We start from the raw sequence: 13,942 nt of genomic DNA, 5'->3' as shown, positions 1-13,942 counted from the left end.
AGGTACTTCTAGGGCACAATTAGTCCTATTCTCTGCTGTCGTTCAGAAGTAAGTTAGATAAACAGTGCCTTGTAGGTCCCCAAAATCACAAAACCATGACAGGATTCTTTTCTGTTCTGGGTGAGTTCTAGAAAAGTGCTCATGCATTGACAGATACACTTTAAATATTTAAATTCTTTAAGTCAGAGTAGATGAATCTCACATCTACAGATTTTATTTGTAGTCTGATTGGATTCTGCATGTTACCATAAGTAACTAACCTGGCTGTATGTTTTCACAGGTTACTGCACTGGCTGGGGAGACCCGCATTATTTGACTTTTGATGGATTGTACTACAGCTATCAAGGGAATTGCACATATGTTCTTGTGGAAGAGATTGAAAAAACAGTTGACAACTTTGGTGTCTACATCGATAACTACCATTGTGACGCACGGGATGTTGTTTCCTGTCCACGAGCACTCATTGTGAGACATGAGACTCAGGAAGTGCGCATTGTAACAGTGAAACCAAATACCCTGGAAGTAGAGGTATTGGAGGAAGTTACCTTTCATTTCTTGACAGAAATATTAATAAGTCATCAACCTTGTAATTATATTCACAGCATTAGGAGAAAATTAGAAATTGACTATGTGCTTCAGATTTTAAAACGTTTGGGATTATTAACTAGTACTGCATTGAAGGGATGCTTTTCTGAATCTGAATACTGGGAAAAGTTTCAACAACTCCTTTCCTTTCTTATTATAAATCTTTGCAGTGTGTTCTCTCTCACAAATGCATAAATATGGATGAATGGCTAAGAGTTAAGGCTATAAAATAAATTAATTTACAATTGCTATTTGTGTAAGAAAGGAAAAGATTAGATTTTGAATGGGAGCATACAATATAAACTAGACATTGGAATTAAAGAACTGGGCTTAACCATTTAAAAAAATGATTGTTACTCGCTTTGATTGGTATTACTTCTTAAATTTTTCAGAGAAGAGACTCTTACGTGTTTAACTGATAAATCTTGTTCACAACTTTGGGGATTCAAAATTGAGAGAGAAATGTTTGTTTTTAGACTTGACTTGTCCAGTTTTCATTGAACATTACTGTATAGGAATATCACAAATTAGTTTGATGTAAATGCATCACAAAAGAAGGTTATTAGTCTCCTGGATGGCATTAGGCAGTACTTAATGCCCTAGTCACCCTAAGAAATCTGTAGAGTGTTTAAACTCCTAAGTATATTGTGATTTATTAATGGCTGATAGGACTTTCTGACTTGGAGAGGGCAAGTTTGGCTTTCCAGTATCATGTAAGGAAAAACAGGGACATTTCTTATAAACTAAAAGTCTTTACAAATTTATCTTCAATGCAAAGTAATGAACAGTTGATTGTTTTCTAATGAAAATGTATGTCTCTGTTTTGTTTTCTTTTATTTACTAGGTGACTGTAAACAAACAGGCTGTGGCTTTGCCTTATAAGAAATTTGGCTTGAGGATCTATGAGTCAGGCATAAATCGTGTAGTGGAAATTCCTGAGCTTAAAATGAATGTGACCTTCAATGGCTTGTCATTTTCTATCAGAATGCCCTACAGCCTGTTTGGAAACAACACTCAAGGACAGTGTGGTAAGGCTTATTCTTATGTTTTTTTGTACTTTCAGTAAACTACAAACAGGTAAATCATAGCCCTGCCACAAAGATGAATGGCATTTGATAATGAATCTGTAGCTAATTCTTTTTCCTCTTACCCATTTTAGGCACTTGCAATAACGACATGGCAGATGACTGCAGGTTGCCAAATGGAGATATTGCAGAAAACTGCGAAACCATGGCAGATCATTGGCAAGTTGTTGATCCATCCAAACCACAGTGTTCTCCAGGTCTAGTTCCTACAAAAGCACCTAGCACAACACCAGGGCAGCCTTGCAAAGAATCTTCCCTCTGTGAGCTTCTTTGGGGAAGGTAGGCATGCATTCTTCTGGTGTTTATAAGCATTTCATTTTCAAGTGTGATGACAGTTTTGGGGTTCATTTCTCAATAAAAATGTTTCTAACTACTGTGGGTTTCTTGGCTTTCTTCTGTTTCTTTTGCTGTTTTAAGATGTCATCCTTTGCTGATAGATTTTACTCACAACCCTTTGGCTGCTACATTAGCCTTACTTGATGCTCTTATATTCTTTTGTGCTATCTACCTTCCGCTGTCCTACTCTGTGCTCTTAGTCCATGTTCTCTTAGCAGCAAAGAGAGACCAACTGAAAAAAAACTTATTTTTTTGAACCTAGTGTCAGAATTAAAAAGTGAAAAATAGCTAATGACTACACTTCATAATATTCATGTAGCTCCTAGAATGAAAATATTGGTGTGTGGGTGTATTGTAGATGAGAGGAGAATATTGTAAAATACGTTGGAAGGTTGCAGTCTTGTCAAATGCTCTTAGTGAAAATCTGTCAATAATAATCCTTGTTCACATTTCCTGAAGTGTCACTTTTACCACAATATAACATGCTTAGCACATTGGAGAAATTATGTATAATTCAGTAACTAATAATGATGTATCTTTCTATTTTTAGTGTGTTTGAGAAGTGCCATGAAGTTGTTAAGCCTGATAAGTACTATGCAGCTTGCGTTTTTGATAGCTGTATGCTTCCCGACTTAGACCTGGAATGCTCAAGTCTGCAGATCTATGCAGCTGTCTGTGCCGATCAAAATGTCTGCATTGACTGGAGAAGTCATACCAATGGTGTTTGCTGTAAGTATTTGGCCATTTATCTTGAACTGTTAAGGGAATCTTATATTGAACTTATATTTCAGCTATTTCAGTTTAAACCATGGGAAGCTGGTGCTAACAGCAGTAGTAGCTGCTGAAGCTTGCAAGGTGCCCAGGGGGCACCTGAGGAGCTTTCCAAATCACTGCCCTCCTTGGGCTGTGTGCGTGGAGAGGCTGGCTGGCACACAGCAGGTCTAAGGAGAGGGCCAAGTGAGAGTGTGGGAGCACTGGCTGTCCCAGCTGTCAGTTCACAGGGATCTGCATAGAACCAGCCACTATGGAGCTCCAACAACCAAGGCTTTCCAACATCTTTTGGGTGAGTGACTGGCATCTTTTGGGATGTCTGTCTTTTTATTGAACTGATATGTAAGTAGGAAATGCATAGGCAGTGGAACTGATGTCATATGTCCTGGGAAGAAGGCACAGGGACAGTGCCTGGATGGAATCAGGAAAGCTAAGGGATAATTAGAGCTGAATTTAGCAAGGAATGAGAAAAATGATAAGATGGGCTTCTATAGGTATTGCTAGTCAGAAAAAGACTCACTTTTCTCTGGTAATCATACTTGCCACATATCTCAAGTCCAGTCAAGCAGGGACTGGGATCTCAAAGTCCTTCCCATTGTGAAAGAAGAGCAGGTGTGAGACCATCTGATGAACTGGAACATATACAAGTCCATGAGACCTGACAAAGAGTATCGCAAAGGGAACTTGCTGATGTAGCTGCTAAACCAAACTCCATCAGATCTGAAAAGTCATCATAGTTAGGAAAAGGACCAATGCTAATTGATGGCACAGACAGTGGGATTGAGTGAACCCCTAGTAAGTTTGCAGGTGATACCAAACTGAGTGATGCAACTGATATGCCAGAGGGAAGGGATGCCATCCAGATGGACCCTAACTTGCTTGAACTGTGGGCCCATGAAATTTACTGAGGCCAAGTGCAATGTCCTGTACCTGGGTCAGAACAAAATCGCCAATATTACTACAGACTAGGTGATGGAATGCTGCACCTGGAGTACTGTGTCCAGTTCTGGAGTGCCTTGTATGTGAAAGACATGGGTATGGTAAAGTGCATCCCAGGGAAGGCTGCAAAAATGATCAGAGGGTTGGAGCACCTCTTTTGTGTGGAGAGTTTGAGAGAACTGGGGTTGTTCAGCCAGAAGAAGAAGGCAGTGGGGAGACCTTATTGCAGCCTTTCAATAAATAAAGAGAGTGAATAAGCAAGATGGGGAAAGACTTTCTACCAAGGCCTGTAATAACAGGACAAGGGACAATAATTTTAAACTGAAAGAGGGTAGCTGTAGAGTGAATATAAGGAAGAAATGTTTAATGATTAGTATGGTGAGACAATGGATAAGGCTACCCAGAAAAGTTGTGGTTGTACTATTGTTGAAAGTCTTCAAAGCTGTGTTTAATAGGACAATGTGATCTAGTGAAAAATGTACCTGCCCATGTCAGGGAATTGGACTACATAATCTTAAAGGGTCCCTCCAACCCAAACCATTCTATAATAATGTCTTAATCATAGGTTATATTTCTTTCTGAGCAATTAAGACATGAATAAATCACACCAGTAAAAAATTTCTTCAAGTTATTTACAGGTGTATTTTTAATAATAGAAGTACTAAATGAGCCTCCAACAATGCACACCCATTTACTGTATCATAAAGATCTGTTTAGTAGATATGTCTCTTTTTTTCACATAGTCAACTCTGTATTTTGCAGATATTGGCAGATGCCTCATATTTAGTGTAATCAAAAGAGAATGGGAGGGTAGGAATACATGTCCCTTTAAGAACTTATACAAAAGAGACCTACTTTATGACAAAATTGTAATCAAGATATAGTTTCCTGACTTTATGTCCTTGAATATAAACAGTGGTGCTGTGTGGCAAAATTGCATGAGTCTGATATCTATTTAACATCTTTGCTTCTTAAGGTTGTCAAGCGTACATAGGAAAATGAGCATTTCATGTTTAATTCCTTGCCATAAGGTCATGAGAACTTTGTATGATATTCTTACTGAGCTCTTCCTCTTTTTTATTCTCCCAGCTTATGAATGTCCCAAACATAAAGAATATAGAGCATGTGGTCCTATTCAAGAGACAACCTGCAAGTCAAGGTAAAGAATTCCTCCAGTGTTAGTTACATCTCTTACAAGTGTTCAGCTATTTGAAGCATATGTTGCTGAGAGAAATCAACCAACCTCCTGTCATTGACTATTTCATTTGTTACCACTATTCTCTTGATCCAAATACAGATGCCTGTACTTTTTATGTTGTTCAACTGAACCAAATGCAAACACTGACAACTTCTAAATCTCAGAAGTACAAATTATTTGCACCTGTATTTTCAGTTAATAGTTATTCAGCTTAACTTTCCTCTGTGTGCCTGTGATAGTAAAGGTCTTCCTCTGAACATTTTGTCTCATACAGTCCATATAATGAAACTTCAGTTAAACAAGTGGAAGGCTGTTTCTGTCCTAATGGTACAATGCTGTATGACTCTGGTGTGGATGTCTGTGTAAACACCTGTGGTGAGTTTTACTACTTCAGTTGGGTACTTATTTGTTTCCTCTTTGTTTCGTTCTGATGCATTCAACATAGATCATAGTATGTGGTATTTATACAACATATAGTGAAGATGTCTACTGCTATTTGAGTAGTAATGGAAATTTATTTTGATATTTTCACAGGCTGTGTTGGATTGGATATGATACCAAGAGAGGTATGCTGCCATTTGCTTTTGTATTTCAAGGCGAGGTTGGGTATGGGGAGAAGAAAGTAGTCTGGTGCAGTTTTGTGATTCCCCAGCTTTTCATTGCTGTTTTCACTGATGTTCTCTATGCAGTCATTCACTTTATTTTCTTTAATGACAGTTTGGAGAAAAGTTTACAGCAGACTGCCAGGACTGTGTTTGCCTGGAAGGTGGAAATGGCATTGTATGTGAACCTCACAAATGTCCTGAACAAAATAAGAGGAGTTGTTCTGGGAAAGGCTTCTATGAAGTCACTGAAGTCAACTCTGAAGATCCCTGCTGCCCCATTGTCACTTGCAGTGAGTTAATGCTTTTGTTTCTAGTCTTTTTCTATTCTTTAGGAACAGAAAGGAAAAGAGCTAGTTAAGCATCAAAGAAGTAGGGAGCCAAGAAATATGTTTTCTTAAATCTGTTTGTCCAGTGTTAAATAAATAAATAAACAAATAAAAGAACTTAATAATGCTGTGACACAACATAATGGAATTTTCTATTCTGGGATTCAAGATAACTTCATCTACAGTTCTTGAATTTAGAAACAGATTTTTTTCAAGTAAAATTCAGCTGGATCGCAGAATTCTCTATGGCTGTATGGTTTTCATTTTGCAACAATTGCCTACCGTCTTGGAGAGAGAGAGTGTAGTGTAATAGTTACGCATGATTTCTTAGCAAAAAGTTGTGATACTTCTCTCTTCTACACTTGGTAAATACGTACTAGAAAAAAAAAAAAACAAGAGCGCAGTTCCCCATCCAGTGCCTGGTGCCTGGATTCACTAGGAAAAATGCATCTTCCAGGTGTAATTTGTTTCTTTGGGGAGGGTCTGGAATATTTCCTAGCAAGGAAATACTGCTTAAATGCGAATTCTGAGAGATACCTTTTCCTACCTGTGATTTAATGTACTTTCTGGGTTATTTCTTTTTTTTCAGAATGCAACACAAGTTTGTGCACAACTAAACCCCCCAAATGTACACTGGGATTTGAAGTTCAGTCTTATATTCCCAGTGATGAGTGCTGTCCTGTGTACCAGTGTGGTAAGTCCTTTGGAAATATGTTTTAAATGACTAGCATTATATATTATGTAATTTAGTATTAGATTTAGTGAGAGTGCCCTAATGAATGCAGTCAGATTCCATGAATTGGTTACTATTAATGTTTTTTTTACTAATATTGTGGTATTACAACTGTGAAATTAGATAGAGTTCATGTAGCTCAAGTGCATTTTTCCTGCTTGTAGATGCCTGTAGAAACTGTTACAGAATTAATTGAGATTGTGGTCTCAGCTTCACCTAGCAAAATGTCCTTGTTAATGTATCCAGGAAAAGATAGATTGTTGATAATTGATACAGGGAACTTTTTGTAACTGTTACATAGACATTCTTGACTAGGAACTGGACTATGTGAATTGGGTTAAAGCTTCCTCTCTTGTTGCACATTCAGTATTTGTTCTTTTACTTTACATACACCACATCTGCTACCAGAAAAGTGGAATAACCAATGTATTTGAACATAAGTGTTGCAATTCACTGTGGAAGAAATGAGTGTGACTATAGTGGAGTAAGGACTTTTTTTCTTTGATGTAACTGCCTAACTCCTTTCTTGTTAACAGTTCCCAAGAATGTTTGTGTACATCAGAATGCTGAGTTCTTGGTAAGTTAATATTTCAACAGTCTTCTGAAAATGCTTAAAAGACCATTCAGCATACTGTAACAAAAGTGCTATAAGGAAGTTTATCCAGCAATATTTTAGAAATTTTCAATTTTTTTCAGGGATTTATCAGCTCAACAATGTTTAGATATTTTTTGAAAAGGTTGTTGTGAATAGAGAGTTGTTTTTAATTGTCAATATCAGAGAGAGATTTGGCTTTAGAGTGAGGTGTTTATGCATTTTGGAAAAGTCAATCCATGCTTACTGTCAGCACTTCATTTCAGTTTTAATTTTAATGCTTTCAGAAATGATTTGTAAAGAAGATTATTCTGAGCAGACATAGGTCCCTAATAATTTCTTTAAGGTCTAGTTACTATTTTCTTACATATGTTTATATGACTCCTTAGCTTTTAATATCTGAGTTTATCTTTGCTATATAGGAGTTCAATAAACACATGTGACGTTTAATTCAATATTATTTATATTGTCTTCATAAATAACTAGACAAATATATTTCCAGTGATGTTCATGTTAGATTCCTATTCCATGGTTTGGTTTAGAGTTTTTTGGGAATTAAAAAATGTCTGTCACATGCCGTATCTCATTAATATACGAACCTTTGTTTCTTTAAATTTATAGCCTAATTCCTCAGTCTTTGTTGATAAGTGTCACGATTGCTTCTGCACTAATGAAGTTAACATCAGCACTCAACTGAATGTCATCTCCTGTGAACATATTCCATGCAACACATATTGTGAACCAGTAAGTGACGAATGTAAAACCGACAAAATTAACAAACAAACATAATATCCATGTCCATAAAAAACATTGTGATCAATGAGTTGCATCTTTTGTGTATGGGAGTAGAAAGTGAGAATCCAGCTACAGCATGGACACTGACCGTCCTTGAGCTATCTATTTTGTGTAGCTTGATAGTATAACCAACAGTTCACCTTGGGAGGGTTAGCTAAGAAATGTCTGTAGTAGTGCACTTAATGGAATGATACTTATTTTTTAGGCATACTTACCATAGTCTTTAGTTTATTCCATCGGTAGCCTTTTTTTTTTTTACTTCTGTTTGGTGGAGTCTAGCACAGAAAGGCACCATTCTAGAGTATGCTTCAAGGCATAAGCAATTCATGGGTTAGTATGTTTTCCCTTATTTTTCCACAGTGCATCTATCAGTGCTGTCATTTTTATCTAATTTTAATATGTAGGGATATGAACGGAAACAAGTAGAAGGTGAATGTTGTGGAAAATGTGTGCAGACAAAGTGTATTATACATACATCACACGGTTCCAGTCTCATACTGAATGTAAGTATGCTCTACATGTTACTTCTCTACCAAATTTGTGAACTTTTTCTTTTCAAAGATAAGGCTTTGTGTAACTTTGCATCTGAAATGTCAACAACATACCTAAAACAATCAACAGTATTTTGGCCTGCAGGATTAATGAAATCAAATTTTCTGAAAGGCTTTTTCTGGAATGACAAGCCAGTAATATCATGGAAAGGTTTTTGTATTGTTTATTTATTTATTTATTTATTTATTGGTGATTAGAAGCTTGAAATTTTCTCTATTATTTAGTTTCTGTGTATTGAAGAATGTTAGAAAAGCCTGCATATGAAACAATTTTATTGTCCCTATTTAGCTTTCCCTAGGCAAAATCCATAGACATGAATGACTTTGTTAGTATTGTTAATGTGTTTTAAGTGCTCTAAGTGCTTTTTTTTCAAGGGAAATCCCACGTAAAACTGAAGATTCTCTCCACTTGTGGCATACTGCAATGTACACAAAATTCTGTATTCAAAATTGCTGTTAGCCTAACTGAGAAACAATGTGAAAGTCATTTTCAGAGAAGAGGAACATTTCACTATGAGCTCCCTTCACCTTTTTGTATTACATTTTGTATTTCACTTGCAGCCTGGAGAGTTTACAAATGATCCTTACAACAACTGCACCATTTACAGTTGTACAAGTCTCAAGAACCAGCTTATATCTTCCACATCTGAAATTACGTGTCCTGCATTCAGCGAGGAGAGCTGCAAACCTGTAAGTACATATGGAAAACGTACCCTTTACTTAATGTATAAACTACTTCAGTGAGTTCATTCACCTAATTAAACAATGTCTCATTGATTTTGATGATCATTCTCCAAAGTTTCTCTGTCCCGATGGCACAGATTTCTGCTTCATCTATGTGCAGACCTACAGAGTGTATTAAATAAGATACGTGACTGAGAGTTTAAGATTCTTCTGTCAACTCTCTATTAGTAGCCAAAAAAACTGGTCAGAATTCAGATAGAAGTATTTGCTGATTACTTTGTGAGAGGTCGTGCCTAAAAAAGAACCATATTTTTTTGAATGTCACAGACAGCTGTCCAGTCAGTAGGCAGTAACACCATGTACCATACAAATATAGAAAAGAAGTCTCTGAGAAAATATTTTGTGAATTTTTTTTGAGTGATGATTTGATGGTTATTGTAGACTTCTTTCAAAACTTCATCTGTATTTCCACAGTCCTCAGTAAAAACTGATAGATTTCAAGTCTGTTGTATAGACCATTATGTTTGTTTATTCTGATAAGTGCTAGAGTTTTAGCTAGTAATTTCTAGCCATTGAAGAATAGCATTCCTCTGTTATTGAACTAAAACATCTTTAATACAGAGAAATAAAATAATACTATTTTTCCTGTCTTTTTTTGTTCTTTTAGGGAACTGTTACATTCTTACCTAACGGTTGTTGCAAAACCTGTAAGTATGTTGGTGTACTTGAATTAACAGTACAGAAGATGTATTTTCTTAAATCAGCCCATTTTATTATGCAAAGGCTGATATGTTTGTATTTAAATAGATAAACCTGTGTTTATGTTTGTTACTCCAAGCATTCAGTGTCCAATCTGTATGGGAGGGTTTAAACTGAAGCAGAAAGACCTCTCAAGACAATTCTTCCTGTGCGCTAGCAAAGCCAAGTGTACTGAACTTCAGGGAAAAAATTGAGCTATTTCACTGAAAGTATTTTCTGATCTTTTCCTTTAGGTGTACCTCTGGATAGCCCCACACCATGCTCTGTCCGTGAGAGAAAAGACTTTATTGTCTATAAGAACTGCCGTTCTCTGGAGAGAGTTGTCCTGACTGAATGTGAAGGAACATGTGGAACTTTCTCACTGTGAGTAAACTGATTGGACAATGAGATTTGAATTCTGCAACTGACATTGTTTATGTAAAAGGAACAAAAAATTGGTGGGCTACAGAGTAGCAGAAGACTTAAAACTATCAGTTCCCAAACTCATGGGCACAAAATCATGAAATCTCCGACACAGCAGTTGATTCAATTTAACACAAAGCAGAAAAGGGTACTGGATTGCATTGGGATTCAGATACCTGTGGCAAGTTCTATCTATGTTAAGAGATGACTCATCTTTCATTTGTATCAGACTGTCTTGGATAGAAGTCACTGCAAGAGAACATGGATTATTTCCTGTAATGTGAATGAGACCAGAGAGTAGCCAGTCTTGATGTTCATAAGCTGAAAAGCTGCCTTTCAGGAGTTAGCATATAAACACATACATTAACATAGAAAATGAAATAAGCACGTATCTTTTCAAACATGCACAATTTTTATACAATAAAGTGACAAAACGAATGCCTTAGGAGTCGTATTGGTAGAGTAATTTAATTATATGTTACTCCCTGAAAATCTACAAGAAAGTGGCTAGTTCGACACATGATATCAAGCCATTAAAACACATTAGAATAATATAATTCTAGATTTCCAAATAAACTGTCATTTGCTGCCTGTTGCTGCATGTACTGTTGGGTACCTTACATGAAAGAAAACTGGCTTTTATTCTGAGATTGAACTCTAGTTAGCCAGAGGGTTTTATTAGCATTTTCAAATACCTCACAATCTTACAGTCCTGCTGGAGCTGCCTCTGCATCCAAGCATAAGAAAAAGATGGCTCTTGACAGAGTTTATGGGCTGATATTGACAGATTCTGCATGTCAGCATTGGTATTTGGGAAGGTGATGGATACAATGCTGCAAAAAAAGACCCTATTGTGAGACAGCAACAGAAGGAGCTGGTCTTCTGGTTCTTTTTCTTGTTAAAGCTGCTTGTTTTGGAATACACACTTGGATTCATCTGATACAACTGTAGTTCTTGTAACCAATTGATGTGATGTCATTATAGGTGGCATTGTAGCCACAAGGCTCAGCAGTTTTCTTTCTCAGCTCAGGGCTGCATCTGCCCTTAGTTGTTTGATCCAGCATGTTTAAAATCTGTCTGTGCTGGGATAATGAGAGAAATATAAGGAAACAGAACTCCAAGAACTCATTGCATTTCTTTAGTAGGACCTAGACAATTTTTTTTTACAAGAAGAAAATCTCATCCAAATGCACCGAATTTTAAATGCGCATTGTTAAAACTACTGCCCTGTCAGATGAGTTCAGGACAATTAATTAGCCCTAAATATGTCTCATTTGCATACAAAACAAAACTTCTTGCAGAAATTCTGTACCTATCTGCACTCTCTCCTTTGTATTCTGGTTTCTAGCACAAAATGATGCGGCCTTTCTCCATCTTAACAGGTACTCTGTTGAGGCCAGTTCTATGGAGCACAGTTGTTCCTGCTGCAAAGAAGTAGAAACTAGCATGAAGGAAGTGGAACTGAAATGTCCCTCTGGGAAGTCAATTACACATAAATACGTGTATGTGGAAAGCTGCGGCTGTCAGGACACTCAGTGCGTAGTCCCAGAATCTAGTGAATCTCAGAGCACAGAAGAAAATGATGAGAGCACTCAAAATCATAGAAGAGCCATCAGCTTAACATCAAAATGAAGCAGAAAAAGCTAACAGCACTCAAGTAAAGGAACTATGCACCACTCTGATCTTTCTTGACAGGTTTTGAACTTAGCTTTTCCCCGCTACTGTATCTGTACTGTATGTTCTCTAGTTATTTTTAACAATGCTCTATTTATTTGTGTACAAAATTACAGTGAACTTTCTTCCAAGTTGCATACCCCTCTGGATCATTTTATAATCAACTTATTTTCTCAAATGATTAAAAAGCACATTTAAAAAAAACATGGGTTTTGTGCTTATTCATATACCACCTAGATGAGCTTGAGTTTTAAAAGAGAATGGAAGTGTTGTTTTTTTTTTCAAGTCAGAGGAAGTTTGTTGATCTATTTCCCAAACTTCTGCAATATCAATTTGCATTTCACTAAAAACTGAAGTATTAGAAGATCTTGCCTGGAGGATACTATCTGGGGCCAAAAGTTGATTATGCCTGCTGAATCTGAAGAATAATGCATCATAAAATGATTCAAGAGACTCTGAGAAACTTTCAGTCAAGTTTGGCACCAGGTCTCATTTTAGCATTGTTAGAACAGTCTCAGTTCATCACAGTTTTCACAAAGATGGTAGTCCTTTGGCTTTGAGAATTCATTCACATTGTTTGAACTTTGAGAGATGAATAATTAGTGCTATAGTAGGAGGTCTTCAAATTTCAACTTTCACAAAAAAGATGCCCATATCTAGGCTTTCCCTACAGAAAATGGACTGGCACAGCCATTTTCAACATTCATTCATCTCATACCAAAGGAGATATCCAAAGGAGATTAACTGAATTGCATTCTGAAGTGCCTCTTTATCTGATCTCATTGCAAAGGAAGCTGAAGGGCATTAGCTGAGAGCCAGAAGTCTCTCCTGAAAACAGCTGAAGGACAATTACAGTAACACATACTTGCTGTGTGCGAACATTTTATTTTGTGTTATTTTTGCCTCTGTTGATGAACAGTAGTTGTCTTAATCTTCTGAGAGCTAAAAGTAACACTTCCTGTGCCGTCAACTTGAATACATGCATTTTTGCTACCTGAAGTACTAGAACTTTTGAGCCCATTCTATGCTGCTATGAGCCCTGCCAAATGTGTTACAGCTTGAAAGACAGAAACCAGTAGGAATGTACAGAAAATAAAGCACCAGCCATTTTTTATCTTCGGAATACTGTCTTTAGAGAGCTGGGGGGGAAGAGAGAGCAGATCTAAGAAGGAAGTTTACTCACTTTAAGTAGCAAGCTCCAAGACTAATGAAGCCTGATTTCTACTTCAGCATGGGATTCTAAGTATTTCTGACTGTTGGTTCATTGTGAGATATGACTGAGACTTTTGTTCTGGGGCATTTATCAGTTCACTTTCTCTGTTTTTTCTTTGTTTTCTAGCAGCTTCTGTTCTGACAATACATACATTCTCTTCCATGAGTTCTTTTTAAGACCACTTTTTTAAAAAATCTGATGATGTCTGGCCATCTTTGAGATCTTCATTTTTGCAGCTAAATTTGGTTGGAGTCAGCCAATAGTTTTTGGAGACAAACAGATTCATGGCATGAACAGATTTGTCTTGTTTCCTATGAAAAAGATAAACTATGCCATTTTGATGCCACTGCAGGGTTTTCTTTCTGTCCCTCGTAGTAATGGGAAAACTAATTCTAATTACAGAAGTTAAAAGATCCTGTGTAAACAGTATCCCTGCAGATTTTGGCTTTGCCACTACAGGGCAGTGTGAGGCTAAGAATGTAAAATGACTTTAGAGGCAATATAAAGCCTGCTGCCTACAACAGGGAGTTTGTATTTTACCAGGTAAAGAGTTTTACTTCTGAAAATAGCAGATGCTGTTATTTCCCCACTGGATTTGTATGCTTTTAGTAAGCATTAAAATAAATTCTTCTGGCAGGAATTGATACATATGCACAACATGGTGTTCTTTACAGTGCTTAGGAATACAGCAGCA

General features: G+C 36.8%; 1 protein-coding gene across 1 annotated transcript in view; it reads left to right on the top strand.

The window, feature by feature from the left end:
• The window catches only part of MUC2 (mucin 2, oligomeric mucus/gel-forming), a 66,172-nt gene extending 53,951 nt beyond the window's left edge, over window positions 1–12,221 (top strand). The window contains 16 exon segments of the mRNA XM_090141996.1: window positions 281–528; window positions 1,430–1,613; window positions 1,745–1,949; window positions 2,557–2,735; window positions 4,806–4,875; window positions 5,189–5,289; window positions 5,449–5,480; window positions 5,632–5,809; window positions 6,435–6,539; window positions 7,115–7,155; window positions 7,792–7,914; window positions 8,370–8,468; window positions 9,078–9,206; window positions 9,868–9,907; window positions 10,193–10,322; window positions 11,744–12,221. Of these exon segments, the coding sequence (XP_089998122.1) occupies window positions 281–528; window positions 1,430–1,613; window positions 1,745–1,949; window positions 2,557–2,735; window positions 4,806–4,875; window positions 5,189–5,289; window positions 5,449–5,480; window positions 5,632–5,809; window positions 6,435–6,539; window positions 7,115–7,155; window positions 7,792–7,914; window positions 8,370–8,468; window positions 9,078–9,206; window positions 9,868–9,907; window positions 10,193–10,322; window positions 11,744–11,993 (2,114 nt within the window). The 3' untranslated portion in view covers window positions 11,994–12,221.
• The last annotated feature ends 1,721 nt before the right edge of the window (window positions 12,222–13,942 follow it).

This window comes from Phasianus colchicus, chromosome 5 (genome assembly GCF_987193195.1).
Source record: "Phasianus colchicus chromosome 5, bPhaCol1.hap1.1, whole genome shotgun sequence".
Classification (NCBI taxonomy): Eukaryota; Metazoa; Chordata; class Aves; order Galliformes; family Phasianidae; genus Phasianus; species Phasianus colchicus.
The sequence above is the reverse complement of the archived record's forward strand: the minus strand, read 5'-3'. Positions and strand labels throughout refer to the sequence as shown.